At 34.3% G+C, this 24,086-nt stretch overlaps 1 protein-coding gene across 1 annotated transcript in view; it reads right to left on the bottom strand.

The window, feature by feature from the left end:
• LOC115886375 (protein Wnt-1) overlaps positions 1 to 24,086 on the bottom strand; it is a 52,151-nt gene that overhangs the window by 20,955 nt on the left and 7,110 nt on the right. Inside the window, exons 2-3 of the mRNA XM_030905482.1 lie at positions 21,369 to 21,631; positions 1,800 to 2,104 (exon numbers count right to left, since the gene is read on the bottom strand). Of these exons, the coding sequence (XP_030761342.1) occupies positions 1,800 to 2,104; positions 21,369 to 21,631 (568 nt within the window). The remainder of the gene's footprint in view (positions 1 to 1,799; positions 2,105 to 21,368; positions 21,632 to 24,086) is intronic.

Genomic DNA, 24,086 nt, shown 5'->3' with positions numbered 1-24,086 from the left:
TCACTTTATTAGTAATGGTCGCCCCGAACGACTTAATATGCATTTTAATGTATAGTGTGCCCGTCGGTGGACCACACGCGCTGGCAGGCCCGCGTTACGTCACACGCGTCCACGTAAACGTAACAGTAATGAATTAATGAAGTTTTTCTCGAAAAACACTATTTCTATTGGTGAAAGTTATTATACAGATCCTTCTTTTTTCATAACAGGCCGTCCTTTGCCGGAAACACTGCGACCTGTGAGGCCTATTGTGTTTGTCCTTTCTATATCTGCACCCATTCTCCTATCCCTGTGCCCTGCACTAGCTTATGCAGGTCCTTGATAGGATGGGAGCATAGTTCCTCCGGTTCTAGCCTAGCTTTCCCAAATAAAAGGTGTCGCAAGGAACAAAAACATACCTATATCGGGAACTTTAATTCGGGAAAAAGCTCTTGAGGTATCTACATCCTTGAAACTTAGTGAATTTAAGGCTTCAACTGGCTGGTTAAATAAGTTTTGCAAGAGACATAATATTAACTTCAAAACAATTTGTGGTGAGTCTGCAGATGTGGATGAAGTGACTGTTGAAGACTGGAAAAACAAAATTAACAGCAATCATTAAGAATACGACACCTAAAGACATTTTTTAATGCAGACGAAACAGGGCTTTATTATATGGCAATGCCAAACAAAACCTTTGCTTTAAAGAATGATAAATGTGCTGGCAAAAAATCCAGCTTAAAACAACGAGTGACACTGCTTTTCTGTTGCAGCATGCATGGTGAGAAGGAAAATCCGCTAGTTATAGGTAAGAGCAAAAACCCGAGATGTTTTAAAGGAGCGCATGTAGATAAATTGCCGATAGAATGGGTATCCAACAAAAAAGCTTGAATGACGACAGATATAATGACATCTTGGCTCAAAACCTTTGACACCAAATGAAACGGCTTGGGGGTAGAAAAAGTTCTTTTATTTTTGGATAATGCCACGTCTCACCCAAAAATAGAACTTGAAAATGTTCTGTATAATTTTTTTCTCCAAATACGACATCTCATTGCCAGCCGTTGGACCAAGGAATTATTCAAAATTTTAAATTAAAATCGTCAATTTTTTATTAAAGACTTTTTGACTTTTACTAATACCGAAGAAACGATGGAAAAGGCTAAAGGAGAGCATAAATTTGGCAAGAAATACTATGGTGTGGATAAGTACAGCATGGAAAAATGTTACATCGAACACTATAAAAATGTTTCCAAAAGCAGAGATTTGCAAAGTACCGTCAAAGGGGACGATGCATTTGACGAAGAGGACTGACATTCCTTTAAGTCAGTTATCTTCAATTTTAAAAAAACGTGCCAGGAAGTCCAGATCTTAAAGAATATCTGACAGTCGATTCAGATGTCCCTACGGAAAATCCTAGTTTAGAGATGCAGGGAATAATCCAGGAATTTACAAACAACTAAGGACAGACAGGACTCGCTCAAGCCGAAGAGGAAGAAGATGAAGACCAAAGACATTCTGTGTTCATCTATAAATAATATGAGTGAAGTATGTGAAAAATTAAAGAGACATTCAGAATTTTTGGTGATTCAAAACAAAGACGAACTAGCGGTTGATATTGCCCATACTTTCATGAAATTTGAAAGTGAAATTACAAAAATCAAAATTTTGTAGATTGTACATAGAATCTACAATTTTTTGTTGCTCTAAATTGAAATAAAAATTTTACTATACACCCCGCAGTTTTTAATTGAGGTCACCAAAAAAACCAAATCCCGAAACTCAAAAAAATAACGCAACCTTACATACACTAAACTTACCGATCTTCCTGCTTCGTTATTGTGCAAGTTCATCTTCTCCCTCAAGCTCTTCCCCCTCTCCCCCGTGTCCACGAACTCCCTGCTGACGTCAAAGCCGAAACCGATGTTGTCAGAGCACCCGCCCCACTCGAAGTCCCTCACGTTGGTGGTAACGCTTCCGGTGTTGCCGTTACTGAAAACCTGAGGACGCCGGTAGTGTTTCTCGCAGTAACAGGTTTCGATGGCGCCTTCGGAGCATGCGCGGGCTATGGAGTGAGTGACAGCGGCGCTGGTGATGGCGTAGATGAAAGCTGTCTCTGGACAACCTGAAACCAAAAAAAATATTTATTTATTTCACCATACACCATTATACACCATATTTTAATACATTGACGCGCGATAATAAATTATAGCCTATACTGTGCGCCGTAATAAGTCTATTACGCTGTACTTTCGAGTCGCTCTCAGGGGTCGGATAAAACGGGTATATGGCCGAAGGAAATATATATCATATTTCAGAAATGTGCCTTAGGCTTAGCCCGATCCTGGGTTACGATTTGGCTGCGTGTCGAATGAGGTGGGTAACCCTGTAGAATGCAGTGTAGAACTAAAAAATATCTATGAGGAAAATAAAGATAAACACTAAATATTGGGGATTAAGAAATAAATCTGCGTATTTTTTGCCACGGGTAACAAAACGCACGAAGTACGTGCTCCGGTACGAAGAATAATAAACTCGCCAAGTTCTGCCTCTGACAACTCCGTATGATCTGCGTTGTTTATGACTGTGTTAACAGCTGAGTATGTCATGTCGCGTGCAGAATTATGTCTGGTATCGATAGTATTTCAATTTTTTCGATATCGACATTTATCGGCGCCCATAAATCATACAGCCTCTCGAACGGACCGGTTGTTGTTGTTGGACAAGATAAGTCGAGAGTATCGAGAAGTAAGAATGAAGAAACAAAAAAAGATTTCTGAAATAAAATATATTCTTGAACTGACAATGTCTCTAATTTTGAAATTTTTACAGGTTTCCAGACGCGTTTAGAAGAATCAACAACAAATCGAAACAATGTATTGTGATTGTGAATGTCTAAACTCGGCAAATCATGTCAATTGATAAAACGAGTTTCAAAGCTTAATATGATGCACAGGATATAGGCCATAATTTAAATGGAACACACAATCCAAGTGGTAACCAACTCAAGGCGGAACTCAAGAACTTGGAAGATTCCATCCGCAACCTGGAATGGAAATCTTGCAATGGTCTAAGACACTCGAAGAAGTTTCTGAAGGCTTACGATCAAGAAAAATCACAGATCTTCCTGGGTCTGAGTAAGAACAATCTTCGGATTGTCACGGGGTTTTTAACAGGACACTGTCTCCTCAATGAACACCTCAGTAGATTGAAACTAAGAAGAAACGGCGAATGCAGATTCTGTGGGGAAGATGGGGAAACACCAGTACACCTCATCACTGAGTGCGCCGAGACGACAACCATTCGTGCCATGAATTTTGGTACGACTGATATTGGAGATGGAGAACTACCCTCTATAAAACCGTCCCAGATACCGGCTTTTGTCAAAGCCCTGGGACTGTATGATGAGTTATGATTCAAGAAAGGGGGACACAATGGATCTGTAAGGTCGAAGTGATTAACCCCCCTCCCACTCATTCTAAATTCTAAAAAAAAATTCTACCTATCTTTACCGTTTTTTTTTAATGCATTTTTTTGTAATTTATACCTTATTTATCAATATACCCATGGCGTATTGACATTTTTGATTATTTTTAAAGACATAACAAATTTTCAAAGAGTAGAGATTCTAATATTGTGAATATTGTCAGCACTTAAATAGAGGTCAACTTGGGTTTATATCAAATTGGGAAAAATCATGTAAAATATAATTCTAGTAAACCAATTTGATGTAAGCCCAGGAGATCGGTTACCTGCGTGCAATCGACCCAGATTTGTTATTAAATAACATTAATAATTAAACAATTAAAATATAACAATCTCGGATCGATAATCAAACGCAGGTCACCGAAGTTCGATTTCCTCGTAGTCATAGCCGGCTTAGGTTAATTTGATTGTAAACTATTTTGACGACGACGTAACCGGCGATGACTACGAGGAATAGAAGAATATAAAAGCAGTATGCTGAAGAGAGCGGAGTTATACGCATTAGGAGTTCATAGTCAGTTCATAGTTAGTTTATAGTAAGTTGATAGTCAAATGGTTAGTCAGAAGACAGTGAAGACGTTGAAGATATTCCTGTAAGTACTCCTTTCAGCATACCCGTAGCCTTAGCAAGCCTTAGCATTTTCTGAAATTGTTCTCCTGATATTTTTATCCACACTGTGCATTTTTATTTAATAAATGTATATTTTTCTAATGGTTGTTTTAATCGGAAGAGAGACCCTGGTCTAACGATGCTAGCGAACAACCCCCAAGTCGCGACAATATAGTGCGGTAAACCTTAATTAAATTTACCTTATCTTAATCGTAAAAACTAAAAATGTAATAATATACAGGGTGTTCTATTTAAGAAAATACAACTTTGATATTTTCTCTTTTTGTTGTCGATGTACCTTTTGAAAATAATTTTAAATGGTACCTTTAGTAGTCCACTCACAATTTCTAAAAAATCTGATCGTGTGGCTACAATACTCCGTGTCGAATAAGGTGATAAACCCTGTATAAATATCAATACATGAAAATAGTTGTCGAAACTCTCTACAGGGTGTCCCATTTTAGGGTGTCTTTTCATCAGAAGTATGGATAGAATGGGTATTGGATAACCCAACTTGAATAATCAACAAAACTTGCTGTCCAGGATGTCCTACATGTCCTACATCGAATACAATAAAAAACATAAACTTATAACGATAATAGTAATAATTTATTCACTAAAACATCAAACAGAGCACTCCAATTACGTCAGTGTTAAAATTAACCTACACCCTTGCCGAAAGAAACCAATAATTTAAATGCGAACCGTCCCGATGACACAAAAGAGAGAGCCGCATGGGCAAGTGGACGGCGTGCCTCGGCTTACAACTTCATAAAGCAAGGATTAGATGACAAACGTCGTGTAAGGCATTTGCATAACAATGCCGCGGACTCGTTGGGCTTCCGATAGGAAGGGTGAACATTATTTAGTTGGTGAAATTAGTTTGTTAAAAGAGTAGTACGAGCACTTAAGTGCAGGGATCGATATATTTGTCGTGAAAGAGAATCAAGTGATCTTCGAAATATATTCTAACCAACTTTGCTTACATAAGATCTTTTTTATTTATTCATGATCTTTCTTAGCTGTTACCTTCAAAACTTTCAATTGGTGTATAATTATATCACCTTTTATTACCTAGTAAACTCTGTTTTTGATGAACTTTAGTATTTGGTATATTATACAGGGTTAATCGAGGAGTTGCTTTTTTACCCTAAGTTTGAAACACCCTGTGCAATAATTTCGTGTGTAAATTTTCCTAAAATAAAATTTGACAGTCAGAACCATGTCTCCTGAGCATTTTGCTTTTTGGATCATGTCAATACAAGCCCTGCTTAATTTTTAAGAGCGAAATGAGCTTGCCACCAACAATTTGCAATTTTTTCAATTATCATTTCTTTTTTGAAGTTATTTTTCAATGTGGCAAGGTAAACTATATACTATTATGAACTGCCCATCATGTTCGACGTTTGGCAAATGCTTGGCAGGAGGTTAAATGGTCGCGAAGTGATGTATTATTATTTGCATTCACAACATTTATATGTATATTTCGTGTAAACTATATCATTTTTAAAATACAAACCAAAAATACGAGGAATAATTATGTTTTCCATGTATTCTATAACATATTTATTAAGAGTTGCTTTTTTACCCTAAGTTTGAAACACCCTGTGCAATAATTTCGTGTGTAAATTTTCCTAAAATAAAATTTGACAGTCAGAACCATGTCTCCTGAGCATTTTGCTTTTTGGATCATGTCAATACAAGCCTTGATTAATTTTTAAGAGCGAAATGAGCTTGCCACCAACAATTTGCAATTTTTTCAATTATCATTTCTTTTTTGAAGTTATTTTTCAATGTGGCAAGGTGAACTATATACTATTATGAACTGCCCATCATGTTCGACGTTTGGCAAATGCTTGGCAGGAGGTTAAATGGTCGCGAAGTGATGTATTATTATTTGCATTCACAAAATTTATATGTATATTTCATGTAAACTATATCATTTTTAAAATACAAACCAAAAATACGAGGAATAATTATGTTTTCTATGTATTCTATAACATATTTATTAATCCATAGTATCTAACTAGCGTGACGTCATAAATCTCGCTTCGGGGCTGTTCTATTAGAGACGGCATTGCGTCAGCATGGCCGCAAGTTGCTAACCCTTTGAATAAGAAAACTAAGGAAGGAGCATAATGCTATCCATGTATTCATGCATGGTGGGCGGAAAAAGCGCCATAAAAGCACTCTAGGGTGGGGATTCTTGACAGTTCTGTTTGACGATTTATTTGACACATTTGAATTTGATTTGAAATTTTGTGGATTTTTCAGTCTATACGTAGCTTATTTTATGTTATTTATTATTTATTCTACTACTGATAGTTGTATAAGGTAGTAAATCTAGATGGAAATTGTGGCAGCACTTAAATTAACAGTGACACTATCGCGATTTATCGAAAAAATGTCTAAAATAGTTGGTTGTGTAGCGTGCGGTAGGTCTCGGCAAAAAATGAGTGAAATAATGGAACAACTTTCAGTAAGTGACTATATAATATACATACGTGTAGTAAACCGATCATTTATGAAATTCACTTAAATTAACTAAATTATATATTTTTCTTGCATTTTAGCTTTTATTTATTACTTGTCAAAGATTAGATGTCAAAAGAATTTAGATACGTTAATTTGACTTACCTGCTTCAGTAGCGTATCGGATGTTTGTGTTAATAAATACTTATTATAACTTATCTATTTTTGATTAGAATTATATATTTTTATAACAATTTTAATAACTACCAACATTTATTCACAACGTAAAATAAAACAACAAATTATTGAGTCTACCCCACGTCTACCCTACATCATAGTTTTACATTTTTTAAATAAAATTAGAACGACACTGATAAACCGGAATTTAAGTCGGCCATATTTGAGGCCCATCGCGGTGTACCTAAGATTTTTGATATGCTCCTTCCTTAGTCTTCTTATTCAAAGTGCTAACCTAATAAAATTAACACGGTTAACACTATAGAAAAGCCGGCGGGAACTGTCAAATTCAAAGTTATTCGTTTCACAGACTATAGTTCATTAACTTTAAGTTTAATTTTATATAGCACACATTGATTAAAACCGAATTCATGTAAATCCACTCTTCCATCTCATGCATCGTCTAAAAAAGCACTACTTTGTCGATCGACAGCTTAAAAGCCGATTTAATAATCCTTAAACTTCGGGAGGTGTCACTTTCGTTTAAGATTCTTTCGTTCTCAGTGCATCGATTATTTGATAAACACGTCGAAAAAATTTGACCGTTTATTTCGAAGATCTTAATCGCGAGTCTCGATCTTTTATCGTCTTCTTTTTCTTCCTTCTATCTGGGTTGTTCTACCGTGGACGATCTCGGCGGAAGGGTACGGAATCAATCGATTAAACTGTTTTGATTCGACAAAAGTATCGGATTTCTAAGAGGATCTTGGACACACGAAATGGTTTGGACAGGGGAAGAACATAACCTGTAAGAATTTTCAAAGAATTTATTTTATAAGATCAGCTTCTCAGGAGGCAGTGTGCGAATAATATTTTCTCCATAAAAATATACACTTTTTTCGATAAACAGTTAGAAAATCTCGTATTACCCTGCCCCTCCCAACAACAAAAAATAAACATCCACCCTTCAGGGAGCACAAAACCACCGGAACCGCAAAATACTACTACATAGTACCGTAGGTACCAATTAGTCCCTAGGGAGTCATCATCAAGCTTTACCTCTCCACCGATTCCCAATTCATGCTCGCGGCACGGTGTTCCCTTACCCATTCATGGCTGATCGGACGCCGATATACCGGATGATTCATATGTCACACATGTCAAACTGTCTGCCGAATGGGCGTGGGCCCTTTTTTATTAGCCGTATAATACGAGATGAACGATCGCAAACTAATTACACGGATGGAGGAGACGGATTGCTGTCTAGAGATGGGTCGGAATGAGAATGACATATATTTTCGCCAGTTTAGAGTGATAAAAAGTCTTTAATAGTGTGTTAATTTATAAAATTCATAGACTTGATTAAAAACCTCGAACTTAATAAAATAAATTAGTGGTTTCCTCTAATTTGAACGGAAGCATTCAGAACGTCAAAATTAGTGGTAGAATTTTCAATTAGTGGAAAAAGTTACCAAACTTTTAATTTTTCCACTAATTATGCTTCAAAATTTGCGAGTAATGGAATTTTGGCTTTTGATTATCTTCCGTCAAGAGAAATTTGTGGTTAGAAATCAAAAGTTGATTGTTTTATAAGCTAAATATTAGCTTTCTCTATGAATACTGTGACGACTTTTCTGTCGTTACCCAAATAGAATGAAAAAAGAATCCGTTGCTCAGGGTTAGAGGAAAGCTAGGTTCGTAGGTAAGGCTTCTGACTCACAGTGACTTTCTAATGTTGTTAAATATTAAAATAAAAAATAAAAAAAAGATAATATATAGGCTGCAGAGATTTTAATATTGATGTTAAGAATTCAAATAGGTATGGTCAAAGACAGTGAAAAGGGCGCCACTTACTTTGTTTATGAGAGTGGTAAAGTAAGAAACCAAAAAGAAAAATATGATATCACAACAAAGCTAAAATAAAGTAATCAACAGCATTAAGGGTCTATTATGTTTATCAGGAATAAAAGTCAGAAATAACTATCCTACATTAAACATTTATTGAAAACAAACACAAGTATCATGAATTAGTCACAGTGATCCCAATAAAACCGCAAGTTATTTTAATTAGATTCGAATTTAGTAACTGTACTCTTTGAACTAAGTAAGCTACTTAATAAAAACAGGTGAAATTTATGTATGTCTCAATACGATGATGTTTCGAAACATGTCGTGTACAAAAACCTTTAAAATGAATACGTGTTAATAATTTTCATATAAAATATCATAGCTAAGTAAGAGTGTACTGTACGAATCAAATTATAACTTATAACGTTAAATAAAAAATAATGTTGACTACAATATGTGGGATAAATAGTGATAATTTACCAGGTTATTAAATCTGTTGTCTCAAAAATTATAAAATAAAAGCGTACCTTGTGTATCAAACTTAAGACTTATCTGTATATAGATTCTTATGATGTAAACAAGTAGGTAGGTATTCTCCAGACTAACAGAAGTGGATGCAGATGACTATGGCAGGAGAAGTCTTCGATATCAGCCAAAAGAACGATTGTAATGTCAGGAACATTGTCTTAAGGTCTGCATAGGTCCACACAAAATGAAAGTGGGTGAAACATACAATAATTACTGCATTATAACTGCATACCATGTGGTAATTATTGAGTACCATGTTGTAGTTACTGAGTACCATGTGATAGTTACTGAGTACCATGTGGTAGTTTTACTCTATAAATAAAAAATAGTTCTCAGGACAGATACTAAATAAAAGAAACAACTTACGGTCTGAAAATCAGCTTTACATAAATATATTCAAACCATATGCCGATCCAAACCAGTAATTAAATACTCAAGTAAACGAAATAACAAACGGAAATAACTGAAATAGAATTTAGTTAGATAGGGCTATATAAAATGGCGGATAAACTTACGGTGATCATTCCAAGAAGAAACCAAACAAATACGATCTATACTCTGGATTGCATACTTTACAAGGTTTTCAAATCTCCAAATCGGATACCCATGCAATCGAAATCGAAAAGTGGATTCAGAGTGCTTTTCACTGGAAAATTTGTCGGACGCCAAAACACGCGTCTTCCTCAGATCCAAATTCCCAGAAAAAAGGACCTTCTCCGTTTCAGAACCAAAAAACCAGAGAATAGGTACATTAAAGAAATGCTAACTTCATGTTAAAAAATGGAAACAGACGCCACCTGGTGTCGCCTGGCAGTACTAGCTAAATTGAGGGGAATTGGAGGGGCGGGACTTAAAAGAGGGGAATTTAAAAAAATATTTTTATAAGTATCACTGACTTACTGTTTAAAGTTAATAAACATATTTTTTATTACTTTAATATAATTTAATGTATTAAAAATATGTCTATTAACTTTACACAGCAAATCAATGATATTATTAAAGACTTATTATTTTCAGAGAAAATTCATAGTAAATAAATTACACATTAGTAAACAATATCATTTATTTTTTAGAGCTGCGATTTATATTACAATAATATTGAAATATATATATTTTTTTAACAATGAAAAAGAATATCCGGAACCTGAAAAGAAAGATGAAAAATTAATGACTTAAATTAGTTCAAAATACATTTTGCAAATAACTAGTGAATTGGAAAGATAAACATACTATTAAAAAGATATTTTAGTAGTATGTTATCATCTATTTACTGATAATACATTACATAAGTATATAATAGGTAAATAACATGCATAAGGCACTATGATACAACTACCTGTATCATGATGACACACTAATATGACAAAAAATATATGCTAATTTAAATTCCTTTAATGATCTAATGAAACACTATCTAGCCTCAATGCATGCCATTCCAAAGGCAAAAAAAACTGTTATACCAAATAAATATAAGCTGAATAAAACATAAACCAAGCCAACGTGCATAAACAACCAAAAAATGCATCAAAAAACAATTTTATCAGATCATACCCTTGGATATATTATGTATTTTATATATCGCACATCCCGTTCAAAAGTTTACTAACTCAAAATAGAGAATATAGAGAACATTGTCAGGAGAAGTAAAAGAAAATTTAAGTTAAGGCAATATGCTACTTTTTGCATATTAACGGCCAAATAATATAATGTTGATTTAATAACATTTTACTGGCATCCTTCTGAGGTATAAATCAGATTAAAAGGACATTGTTTTTTTAATAATTGTTTGTATTGTAAACATTTTTTGAAGACAATACAGTTTTGAACGGGCTGTGCGATATAATCAAGGATCTTACTATTATTTGAGGTTAGAAAGTATTTAAATAATATAAAACATAATCAAAATCATTTTTCATCATAAATTATAGAGGTACTTACGTGTTTTGATATTATTATCAGGAAATAATACGTTTAGTCTCTGGTTTAGTTAAACAGGTACGCTGCCAGGCAAGTTCCATCGGCGGGTCTTTGCAAAAGTTGAAATCTAAAAATACAAAAATACGTTTACATCTTAGTTGTATTTACGAATAAAGTATTTGTGTGTAATTTCTGACTTACCAGTTAACTGAATAATCGCATTAAATACATCCAAATGGTAATTTAATATTGTAAAAAGCAAAATTGTTTTTTTAAGTCACTTGCCAGGACAGCCCGGCCAGCTTCTTTGTTGGCAAAATGGCCGCGGTATCATGATTTAAGCAATGTGAGTGACAAAGAAAGCCAATGCCTGGCAGATGTTGCTTTCTTTGTCGTTGGTCCTGGCACGTTTAAATTTGGCTGTTGCCTGTTTTCCCATACAAGTGACATCCCCGTGCAAAAAACAAAAAAACCCTATTCACCACAGACAAAATGAGAGAAAAAAGTGATATCATATGATCGAAATCATTAGAACAGAAAATCGCAATCCACAGCGACGTGAGATTGGGACAAGTGAAATGCAATTAAGGAAGTTTGGCATATAGCGAATAGATGGCGCTAATAAACAAGACAAGTAAACTGTAAGAAATGAAGTTTGACATCTAGCGAATAGATGCGCTAATAAAAATTAAATATCGAAACAAGTGACCTGTAACAAATGGAGTTTGGTATCTTTGGCATCTAGCAAATAGATGGCGCCAATACTAAGAAATTTAAATAAAAATAGAATTTTAAATTCAATTTTATTAAAGGAAATAAAAAATGCTACAATACAACTGACTAACGCAAGCTGTTGCTAGGATGTTCTATTAATTTTAATTATGTTTTTTAAACATTGTGAATGACCGTAAACTAAAAAGTATAAAGGGCAATTGAAACCACTAATTGCGAGGTCCTGAAAAAGAGATTAATAGCCAAAAAGTATTTTTTGTCGCGTGATTGATTTTATGAAATGTTTCATTTGTAAAACTTCTAAAAAAATTGACTGTTTTCTAAACAAATAAATTCGTTTAAAAATTTCATTAACAGGCATTTTAATGCCATTAACTAATATACCATTTTAATTGGACTGATGCCCATTGAAAAGGAAAAACAAACATCAAGACCCTACGAGGACCCTTCGATTGAATAAAACTAAACAAAACATCTGGACACGTACTGACAATCCAGCGACCCTTCTTACTTTGTATCGGGAGGCCCTTCCTACTTGTCGTCGTTCACAAGTATATCCGGATATATACAAGGGCACACAAAAAACGCCGGCCCTTTTCATTCAAATTAGATGGCCCACTTAGCGATCATCAAAGGACACGGCAGACGATAGAGCAAAGGGCAAATATAAATGGCCATGTCTACATTCGGAACATATGAATGGCTCGGAGTAATAAAAAATAGTGTTCGTGACCTTGCATTAGACGTTACTAAAAATTGCAAAACTCAAAAATATGTATGGATATTAGTCATCTTTATTTCTATAATAGCAATTATAATGACTTGGCGCTCGAACGACACTATAGTTGTAACAGATAATTTACTACTTCGATTTGCCAGACCACCAAGGGATAGAAGATGGATCAGAACTGTTCTGCTTTCCCAGTGGAAACCAACTTAAAGCAAAACTCAAGAACCTGGAAGAGTTCATAAAACCATTCGTAACCTAGAATGGAAATCTTCCAACACATTAAGACACACGAAAAAAAAGGAAAAATTTCACCAAGTTTAATAATATATTTTGCCAAAATACAAAAAAATGCAAATTCCATAGAGAAAAATGTTTGACAAAAAAGAGAAAATAAACAAATAAATAATAAATTCTGACAAAATTAAGGTTACTAATATAAAGTATTGCCTCATCGATTTGTTATGAGTGCATCAAGTCGTCGGGGCATCCCCACTATAAGGTTGTTTACGGTTACTTGAGGTAAGTTCTGCCATTCCTCTTGAGCGGCAATGATCAACTCCTGGCGATTTCTTGGTGGGTTATTTCTGTGAAATACAGCTCTGGTGATGTAGTCCCAGACATGTTCAATAGGATTCATGTCGGGGGAGAGCGGAGGCTAGTCTAAACGAGTTATTTCCCCTTCGTTTAATGCTTCCTGGGCCATCCTAGCTCTGTGAGGATGAGTGTTATCATCCAGGAGAATAAAATTATTGCCGATTTCTTCTCGCAGTGGATAAATTATTGGTCTGATTACAGTTTCCACATACAAATGAATGTTCATCACCTCAGGAATATGAATGAGCTCTGTTCGCCTATTGTACATGATGCCACTCCAGAACATCTCAGTTCCTCCTTGATAAGGAGCAACAGCAAGGGCTGTATTCAAGCGATGCTGCCTCCCTTCACACTCGCTGACGATAGTCATCACTGATTAAACCTATCCAGGTTTCGTCAGTGAAAATTACATTTCTCCACTGAGGTAATAACCAGTTCTGGTGTTCTCTAGTTGCCTATGGTGTAAAGTTAATAGAGAAAAAAATAGAGAAAATCCACATTTATTTAGAAAAGACGTTATAACTAACTACAAACCAAAAAAATTCCCTGAAATTCGTAGTAAAACTAGATATTATCGTTTCCCTTCACAAAGATCTCGACCCATTGTATCCAAAATATTTAAACTCACACACCGTGAACAAGAACTATTAACCGAATTGAGACTTCCTCTCTGTAACAGTATAGTAGGTCCGGCACTAATTCCCGCCTATAATTATTTTATAGACACTCAGAGCAGAAGAGTGACCTCACGCGGTGCCACAGATTCAATAGCCCGGCTACCGTTCTACGTTACGTGTACACAATGGTCATCAATAAAGGTGCCATCCGAGTAATAAATCTGTGGCTCTGTTGAATAGCGAAATCACAGCACCTGTATAGGTGGACTAGCGTGGCCGACGTGCCATTTGTCATCGGGTGACAACGAATGGGCGCTGTAAAACCATCATGGGGGCAATCAAAGTGGAAAATCGTAATTTTCGGTTGGAGTTTTGGTGCGGGACTGAAGTTGTAGAGGTTTGAGCTTTGATTGAATAGAAAGTAACATAAGTCCACTAATCCAGTGTTCTAAAGAGTGTTCAAAAGAGTGTTCAAGAGTTCTAACAGAGTGTTCAAAAAATATATTTAATATTAAATAAACTTAAATTTTCTAATAATTTATCTACTTATTTTATAAATAAAAATATTATTCTGATATTGAAGTTTTTTTTAACTTGTGTTAGTTATCTGCTTTTAGATACACTCTGTTACAATAACTTTTTGGCATATGCAAAATGTACAAAGCTTTTTGTACCATTTAGGACAATACTTATGACTAAAAATGCATATTTTTCGAAAAAATATCGTATTTTCCTTAAAACAAAAAAAAATTAAAAAATCGATCAAATTGTTTTTTGTAATTCCAATATAGATTTTTTAAAAATTGTAAATTTGCGGTAAAGAAGATTCTTGGCCAAATTTTTACACTCTTTTAAAACACCCTGTATACGAGAATTCATTAAATATATTTTCGAAAACCACATATCATCTTAATCACAATAGATGCATCTAAAACCTGGTCCAAACCGCAACCCAAATTTTTTTTTGTTTAAGAGATATTCAACTTTAAATTTACCCTAAAATTTTGCTTGTCCCGATAATTAGATAATTATGTCCGGCGGTTTATTTGAAGAAATTGTCCACAAGTACTAACCGCTTTTCTTCGCTTACGCACATACGCCAGAAAGAGAAAGAAATCTAACAACTAAACTGTTTATTTCACTTCTTTTTAATGGCCAAGCCGTAAGGGGAATCCCCCGGGTTCCGAGCGTTGACGCGTCGGCCCGGAACGAAGCGGTTTGATCTTGATTGAGATCGATTCGGTTACCAAGTAGTAATGTGTCGATCCCGCAGATCCCGCACGGTAAATCCCGCAACTTTGATCCCGCGGAATCTCAGAGGGATCCCGCATTTGCGGGATCCAGCATATACGGGATTGCATTCCCTAGTCAAGAGAAATTGTGGTTAGAAATCAAAAGTTTTGTTTTATAAGCTAAATATTAAGCTTTCTCTATGGATACAACTGACTACCGCAACATTGTCCAGTGTGTGTTCAAGACTTATTCTATATTATATATTAATTTATGGCGAGGTTTATGTCAATTTCTTATGAATTTTAGGGTTACCAATCGTTTCAAAGGTTACTCTGACGCTGTTTACTAGATAGTATAGTATTTATTTAATTCTTGTATATTTTTAAATGTTTGTTTATTTTTAAAATTATGAAAATTAAACATCGTGTAATTGAAAAAAAAAACCGCGTCAAAGTAGGCCTCGAAATGACAAACAATGATAATTTTGTGCTATCTGTTTGAAAACACTTTACTTTTAACACTAAATTAAGTGCAGTGTTAAAAGTAATGTAAACTGAGCAAGAATCTTAATTCTTACTGACCCAGAGAACATACCGTATGCTTGAAAAAAAAACGGCGTCAAAGATGGTCAATCTCTAGACGTCATTTACTAAAAATTGACATAAGACTTGTCAAAAATTAACGCCATTAAAAAATAAAGAAGAGTAGAGCTTGATCTCGCCAAATTATCATCGATTGTATCGTCTTTGACGCCGTCTTCTTTTCGATCATATGCCACTTTGCTATATTATTATAATTAATACGCCAGTAGTAGTACTATTCAAGCATCCCGACTATCTGCACAAACTCATAATACATTTTTCCTCTTGGGTAGTATTTTATTTCACATTTTGAACGGTAATAAATTGGAAGCAACAGATGAGCTCAATCAGGTAAAATAACAAATACGATTTCGATCGTATCGATGGGATTAAAGCGATAGATTTCGATAAGGCCTGTTAGGTTTAAAAGGCTTAGGTTCACTCTCGCCATCGCCAGTGGCGTAGTGACAATAATATAGCCTCGAAAATAAATGGTCCATTACAAAAAAGGAAACAAACACATGAAACAACTCTCAAAAATATCCAGTGAAACCATTTTAATGTTATACTATTTGACTATTCGTCTAATCTTTTATTTTGTTCCTATATCAAGAGAATCAAAAATTGAAACAACCAATGTAATATGACTTAAACTACTATTGTTTAATCATATATGTTTATTATTTAAATATAAAATAATACATGAGTTTAACAATTAGGATGCGTAGGAATAATCTAGCGTTCAATGTCAACTGTCCACCATTGACCTTCTAGCTATTAGGGAGGGGCACTTTCTAATAATATCAGATAATATTAGAATTTAACACTTCAATCTCAGACACAATACGTAATATAGAAATAGTTTTTTATATCCAGATTTTTACTTGGTTAGGTTTATAAAAAAACACATGAAAATATGTTTTATTTTTCTGTCCTAAAATTCAAAACGCGTTTCTGTGGTACTCTAATTTTGTTTTCAATTTTTGATAGATTGCATAGATAAATGAAACAAATTTAGATTGGGAGTGCCTATAAGGATAATGTAAACACTATTTGGCGCTATTCTTGCAACGGTCGCGACCCAAAGCTTCTGAAAATTTCGGAGCGGTTGGGCTCTTTCCGGAATTATATCGCCAAATATTATTTATTCAAATTTATTAATATTTTCTTTTAATTTTATAAATAAAACACAGTGTGTTATACACTAAGAATGGCTCTCGGCTGTATTTCGGAAAGTATTAGCCGTAGGGCTTACGGAAAAAAACATTTATAACTAATGGGGCTATGAGAAATTGCTGGAAATTATTTTCAAGTTTGTAAAACGGCCGCTAGGGGGCGCAACTACTATGGAAAATAAGAAAATAGAATTTTTACAGAATTTTGCCTAGATAATGGGTACTATAAATAATAGCTTCATAATCTTCAGTAAATTTTGGATTTTCTTTGTTAGATATTAGCAAAATTATAATAAATACCAAAAAATAAGCCCTTAACTACCTTATTTTTACAATACGGTATCAGTAGCCCTCTTGATTATGCCCATTCCAACAAAAAATAAGATAGAAACAGTTAGTTTATTTTAAAATTGACGAAATACCAGAATACCATAATACCAGATGTATTAATATGTAATAACTAAGGTATTAATAACAGTGAACAAGAAACGATGATTCGGTGAAGTCATAGTAGGCTTTGGAAAAAAGTTACTTTTCACGTAATAGTATAAACGTCAAATTGTTATTAGATCAACGTTTTGATAGTCTTAATCGCGTTTTTTATCTTTTAGTTGCTTTTTTCAAAATACCTTCATTATTTGAGGTAGTTGAAGTTGTTGGCACAGCTGTTTAAGTTTTTAATGCCACTTTTTCACAATTATCACGGGTTTGAGTGAATAAAACTTAAATTAAACTCACAAGATTTTCTCAAAATGTCAATAATAAAAATAATCCTCTTGTAAATACATTCCGGGGACATACTGTATATCTCCGCCACTGTTTTATTATAATTCTATCAGAATGCGACGATTTTGTCCGCATAAAGTCGAACGATTTAACTTTGTCACTCCAATTATTTTAATTAGGCCAGTGACAAATTGATGCGCCGAGACTGGCCAGTCGAGGTATGGCCGAGATGTGGCTAATAGAAGGCCATTATCCAAATTAGAATAACGTGTCGAACCTTAATGCTGTTTACCTTTTCCCGAAAGCTTTAAACTTTATTGCTTATTTATTTCCATAATCGATATCGTTTGTTTGGAACTGTCGCTCGAGAATTATCCAGTTAGTTGATCTTATTTTTTTCCATAGAAACTGTTAAAATTGCCTTATATCTATCAAAAATAGTAAATAAAATAGTACTTTAACCCCAAGGGTAAATTAAATGATACTTTAACAGTGAGGATAGGTTAAAAACTTTATTTCTCCTCGCATGTTTTTTAATTCCTTCTATTTTTGAAAATTTTTGTATTCCTTTTCATAAGTTATTCAGGATTTAAATGGAGGTAGTTTGGATATGGCGTTTGTCGCCTCAGCCCGAATATCTGTTGGTAATTTACTTATTTCGTTTTGAGCCATTTCTGGCTCAAATTCAATCAGCAATCGACACGAAAGAGAATTAAAAAATATTGACTCAAAACTGACAACTAAAGAGACAGCTTTATTTATTTGACAAATTAACAATATTTATTAAAATAAATCAGCTATACTTAAATCAGCTTAAATGGTTTAAACTTCATTAGACTTGAAGATTTCTTAATTCCCAACATTGACACCCATCAGAATTGTATATTTTTACAGTAATAGATTAAATTTTTCAAAAATAATCATAATTTTGTCAAATAAGTTGAAGAATTTAGGAATTTACCGAGTGGTTAATTTTAACCGTGAATAACTTTTGAAGGAGTAGGTATATCGAAAAATTGTAAGAGACCTTTTTGGTAGAGCGTTCAATTCTGTACAAGAATATGTAATTTTCATGGCTGCGAGAGAACAAAATCGAGAGAAAAAAAGTATTTGCAAAAAGTTGCAAATTCCCATGTAATTTATATGGAAAATGAATCGTCTTTTAGTAAATATCGTCGACGTTTTGACAAATATACTGTTGGGTTAGACTATTATTAAAAAAATACTTAATTCAATAATTATAATATAAATTAAATACTTAATATCTACATTTCAGACGATTCACATAACGATCATCACGAAAAATAAAAATAAAACCATCATCACCATTAATCATATCATATAATAAAAAGAAGACGGTATGAAGTGGGTGGCATATTAACAAAATAGTTCTCGGTCGTATATATCGAAAAAATCGAGGCATTCCTCTCGTGTTTTTTTTTATTCTTTCTCTCCGTGTCTGATTGAAAACAAAGAGGAGAAAGAGAGATAGAGCTACACTTGGAGGTATTGAAAGGTCCATAAACAAAAATAATAAATGGACCACTAATAGAGCCCCAATGAGCTGACACTTGGGTACGCGTGGGCCCCTCGCCACAGGGGGCGCTGTAAAGAATTTCTTCTTTGGTGGCTCCGAGGAGAGAGAACACATCGTGGCCACAGAGCAGGACTCGAGAGAACAAACGTCAAAAATACTCTTATTTTAAAACTGTAAATTATGCAAAGAAAATAAAAAATTAATAAATAAAAATAAAAAAAAATTAAAATTAAAAAATAATAATAAAAAAATAAAAGGGCTATCCCTCGGTAGGATGGCAGCCAGAGTAGGAGACGACTTTATTTTCTTTGTCTAATTTCTTCAGCGTCTTTAGGTATTCAAATAAATGCCTTTATTGTCAAAAAATTTTGGAATTTGTAGACAAAGGTAAAGTAAACAAACAAAAGAGAATACAAAAATAAACATTTATAAATGTTTACAATGCCAAAGAATAAAAAAATAAAAATAAGATTCAAAAATATTTAATAAGTTTATAGTAAATATAGTAAAAGCAAATATTAGAACATGTTTACAAGATTAAATTCGATTATCAAAATATAAGTCATTTACGACGTAGTAAATAAGATTTCAATGCTTTGCGAAATGAAGAAAATGATGTTATGGATTTGATTTCAAATGGCAGGTGATTGTGCATTTTTTCGAGTTGTATAATAATGAACTTTTAACTAACTATGAGCGTGGGGTAGGTAGATAAAGATCTTGCTCCGCGTTCCTGAGTGGATAAGTGTGAGATGGCCTTCCTTGAGAAGCTGATACATGCTTACGTATTAGGCAAACGGATTCAAATATAAATAAGGAAGGAAGAGTTAATATTTTTAATTTTTTAAAAAAGTGCTGGCAATGAGTTCTGCTGTTTAGTCCCAGTGGTGGTGTTGTTAAGTACAAAAGGTTTTTATACGACAAAGCTTTAGTTTTAGAAATGTTGAGACTCAGGAGGTTCGAATCGCACCAAGATTTAATGGTGATTAAGCCAATCTTTGACCAACTTCGAGTTCATAGTTACACAATTGATTGCTTTTAATGCTGCTTGTCTATCGGATAAGACGGATATTTCTTGTTTCCGATAGTTCCTATCTACGATAACTTGTACGCATCTTTCGATAATGTATGGCATAGTCTAGGTATGGTTTAAAACAATAAATTATCAAATCCGGTCCTGCAATTTCAACCAAACCAAATCCAACATCTCAATGATGTGATTTAATGCCTCATCCTTAAAAATGCCTCTAATAAATACTCATTTTTCCGCTGGGGTCGTTCTTGTTCTTTATTTTTTTCCCATTCATCCTCGAGCCGCCGAAATGAAGCAAGCCAGGATGAAAAAACGAAGATAAAAGTTTACAGCCTCGGTGAAAGATCTTTATTGACTACCGGTCAGTCTTTTTTTTACCTGGGCTCAAGTTTTGCGTGATGGCTCATCGGTACCATTCATCCTCCACAGATAAGGTTTTAACTGTTTCTGTGGAACTACACAGGGCAAGATTATCTGAATTTACGTTTTATACTAGGCGATAAAAGAATAAAAATGCAGTTTCTTTGGGTTGAGTTGTTTGAAAGAAAGGTTGGTAAACAAACTATAAAATTTACGGACGTAGTCTCGAAGGATATTCAGTGCAATTTTATGTACAGGGTGGCGCCTCAAATACGCCGCGGAGGCTCCAAGGAGAACGACAGTTTGTATTGAAATGAAATTTTGTGAGCATATGTAGGTTAATTCAGAGCACTTTTTAAAGATATAGAGAGTTCCACAGGGTGTCCCCAAAAAAAGTTACACATCCAAGTTGTGTTTTTTCTAATGGAACACCCTATATATTAATTGAGTTTCGGATTCTGGGAGAGAAATAAAGGTGAGTTTTATAAGAGAAGTATATGACTAAAATGTAAGGTTTTTGACATATTTAACATTTTCTATAAATAAAGAACAATTTTTAAATTACAATAAAAGCTACCTAAATTGGAATTTACCCGGTATAGCCTAATATGTAGTTAAATTAAATAGTGTACTTTAAATCAAATTAAAACTTGATCCAAAAATTTATACAGGGTGAGACAAAATTAATATTGAACAATAGTCACCTTTAAAAGCATGTTACTCGTTTATTTTAAATGGAACACCCAGTATATTATTCCGATATTCAATGGAGAATTTATATCTCTTCAAAATACTATTAAGGTTGCCTACCCATCAAACCAAGATTTTCCCAGATATTTTCATTTAAATTGATGATTGTGAACACCGTGAACACACCACATTGACAATTGTTTCACAACAAATGTGAAAATTATCTAAAACCTTGATAACGCTCAGTTCAAAAATCAAGACGAGACAGATTTTAGAACAGCACAAACCAACGATTTCTGTTTATATTTCTCGATTAGTTTTTTTTTCTGCCGATACCACTTACCTTTTTCGACGATCTTCCCGAACAAGTTCTTCCCTTTGAGGAAGTTCCTGGTGCTGCAGTTCCATCGCAGGTTCCGGAACTGGAACTGGCACTCGTTGATGGCCAAATTGGCCCCCTTGGCTATGGCCTCGAGCAGCCCGGTGTTTTCCCGGGCCAGCCTTCTCTGTTTCCGTCGAAGGGTGCCGTGGACGGAAGTATCCATGTAGAGGGCGCCAGGTGACATGGGGGAAAGGTTGTTCGGTTCGCCAGCTTTGGCTATACCCCTGAAAATAAGAGAAGATGCTGTAAAATGTTTACTCAAAAAAGGAATTTTTATGCTATTGAGATATCATGAGAATCGGACTTGTTGATCCTGGAAACTCTACTTAATATTAAAATAGTTTTTATTTCTTACTGAATTAAATACAAGCTTATACAGGGTGGTCCGAACTGTATTCCGGAAACTTCGGCAGCATATTCTGCACATAAAAATAAGTAAAAAAGTTCGTATAAACTTATGTCCTAAAATGCTTCGTTTCGGAGATACAGGGTGTAGAAGTTTCATTTTTATTTCTTTTTTTTCTAAATAATTTATGAAGAAACGTCAATAAACGAACGGAATAACCACGGGAATAAACACCCTTATAATTCCCTTCATACCCATAAATAACTAATACATATACTTTTTTCCCAATTTCAATACGTTTTTAGAGAAAGATAGAATAAAATATAAAAATCATCGCAGGCATATTTACCGAAAAAATGAAAAATCACCCGATAAAAGGATTAAAAATAAAGGAAAAAACCTGGGATTTTGGTGTGTTCAAGTAGCTCGAACAACACGGCCCGTTGATTGTTCAAAGACCCGTTCGATAGGTTTCCTTTCTGTCGGGGCCGACCCTGTTTGCCCGGGGCAAACACGGCCGCGGCCTTTATTTGACCACAATTCTCACTTTTGTTGGTCGCTGTTAAACAGTTTTTATTGGTTTTTTGAGGAACGGGCACCGGGAGATAGAGATTTTCTCGGTGGACGCTTCATCGCGAGCAAATAGTTGCGGGAAAACGACGACAGGTGGTGTGCATTTGGAGTGACGCTTCGACCTCGCGTCACACCTAAACGATTCTTTTTTTTCCACAGGCGTCTAATTTCATATTCATCGCCTCCATGTCCATTCTTCCGACAAAACTCAAAAAAAACTGTAATTTCGATTCAAAACGCTAACGTTAGACCTTGCAAAAATTACCATACTAACCGTTTTTCCATCTGCATCGGTTGGCAGCAACGATCCTCGCCAACCATCCCGACTATGCACCGAGGAATTTAAACCAAGGCATTGTAACTTCTTTGACTAATTACCGGGTTTAGTGGGTAGGTTTTTGCCTTGTGGCTCGACCGACCTGCAGCATTCTACTGCCAGTGGCAGTGGCTTTTTGCCCCGCTTGGAATTGTTATTATTGAACAGAAAGAAACAGATATTTTTATAGGCGTAAAATAAGCAAAATAAATTAATTACTGCGCTATGTAGCGTAATTGCTGTCGGTTTTTGCCTTTTCTCGTTATTTTACTTTTCAGTTGGTTTGTTTTACTTTGAGAGAAATAATACATCTTCATTTTTTTCCCGTTTATTACAAATGCTTTTAAAAAAGTTCTGGTTCTTTGAACTAACTAATGTTGATGTAAGAAAGGGTTCACTAGTAATGTCACAAATGGTTAAATTATTTCAGTATTTTTTTCTAAACATTCATTTTTAAGACACTCTGTATACATAAACAAAATTATTGATTTTTAAAATATTATTCACAAACTAGGGAGAGGGAAATCAGGCGACGAACAGAGGTGATAGTTGTTAGATAATAGCTTCTAGACTACCATTCGAGACGCATTGTTATTATTTTGGTTCTTGAGTTCTGTGACAAAGAATGTTATTAAAGGTAAAGTAAATGTTTTCTCATAATTTAACTAATGTTAACTAAATCATATTATTTTGTTTTCTTGTTGTAATTCTGTTCTAAAGCTTTTCCTTATTCATTTGATCTAACAAAGACAATACATAACATGTGTATGCCATTTAATGGAAAAACATTCTATTTCCGTATTGTAACGGAATTTTAAATTATGTCCTTATTTTCGAGAAAATTTAGTCCAAACATAAGGAATATTTTTTTGATGTTTGACCATCAAAATCTTAAAAATAAAGAAGTTCTCTAAAAATGCGCTACAATACGGATATAGTATAATCCTTTATCTTTAATTTCCCTCTTCATTTGTGTAAAAAATACCTTGCCAGTTTTACATAAAAACGTCAAATGCCGAACGCTTATTTTGCTGCTTTTTCGGACTATAGTGAGGCACATACTTTTATCTTTTACTAACAATTTTATTTGAGCCTAATGTAAAAAAGTAACTAATTGCCTTCCAAATTAATAGAAAATGAACCGATTCCTCTCAATCTTCGGCAAAAGAAACAACTTATGTTTATTTTTCTCTCTTATTTTTCAAAGTGGTGACATCAGAGTATAAAAGTTATTTTTAGTAGCTGTAGCGACGTCATTTGTCTGCAACAACCCCGTAATATTTCAGCTGTCTCGATCGAGAATGCAGAAAGGGGGTAGATCAGATACAGGCGACAGAAGCCTCTTTTTTAACTGTTGATCGAAAGATAGGAAAAACGACGTAGTTAATTTTTATTAGAGTTTATATAGGAAAAGTATAACTATGTAGATATAATTGGTATTTTT

The sequence above is a fragment of the Sitophilus oryzae genome, unplaced genomic scaffold (assembly GCF_002938485.1).
Source record: "Sitophilus oryzae breed Bouriz unplaced genomic scaffold, Soryzae_2.0 scaffold_488_pilon_pilon, whole genome shotgun sequence".
Classification (NCBI taxonomy): Eukaryota; Metazoa; Arthropoda; class Insecta; order Coleoptera; family Curculionidae; genus Sitophilus; species Sitophilus oryzae.
This window is presented reverse-complemented; position numbering and strand designations above follow the sequence as displayed.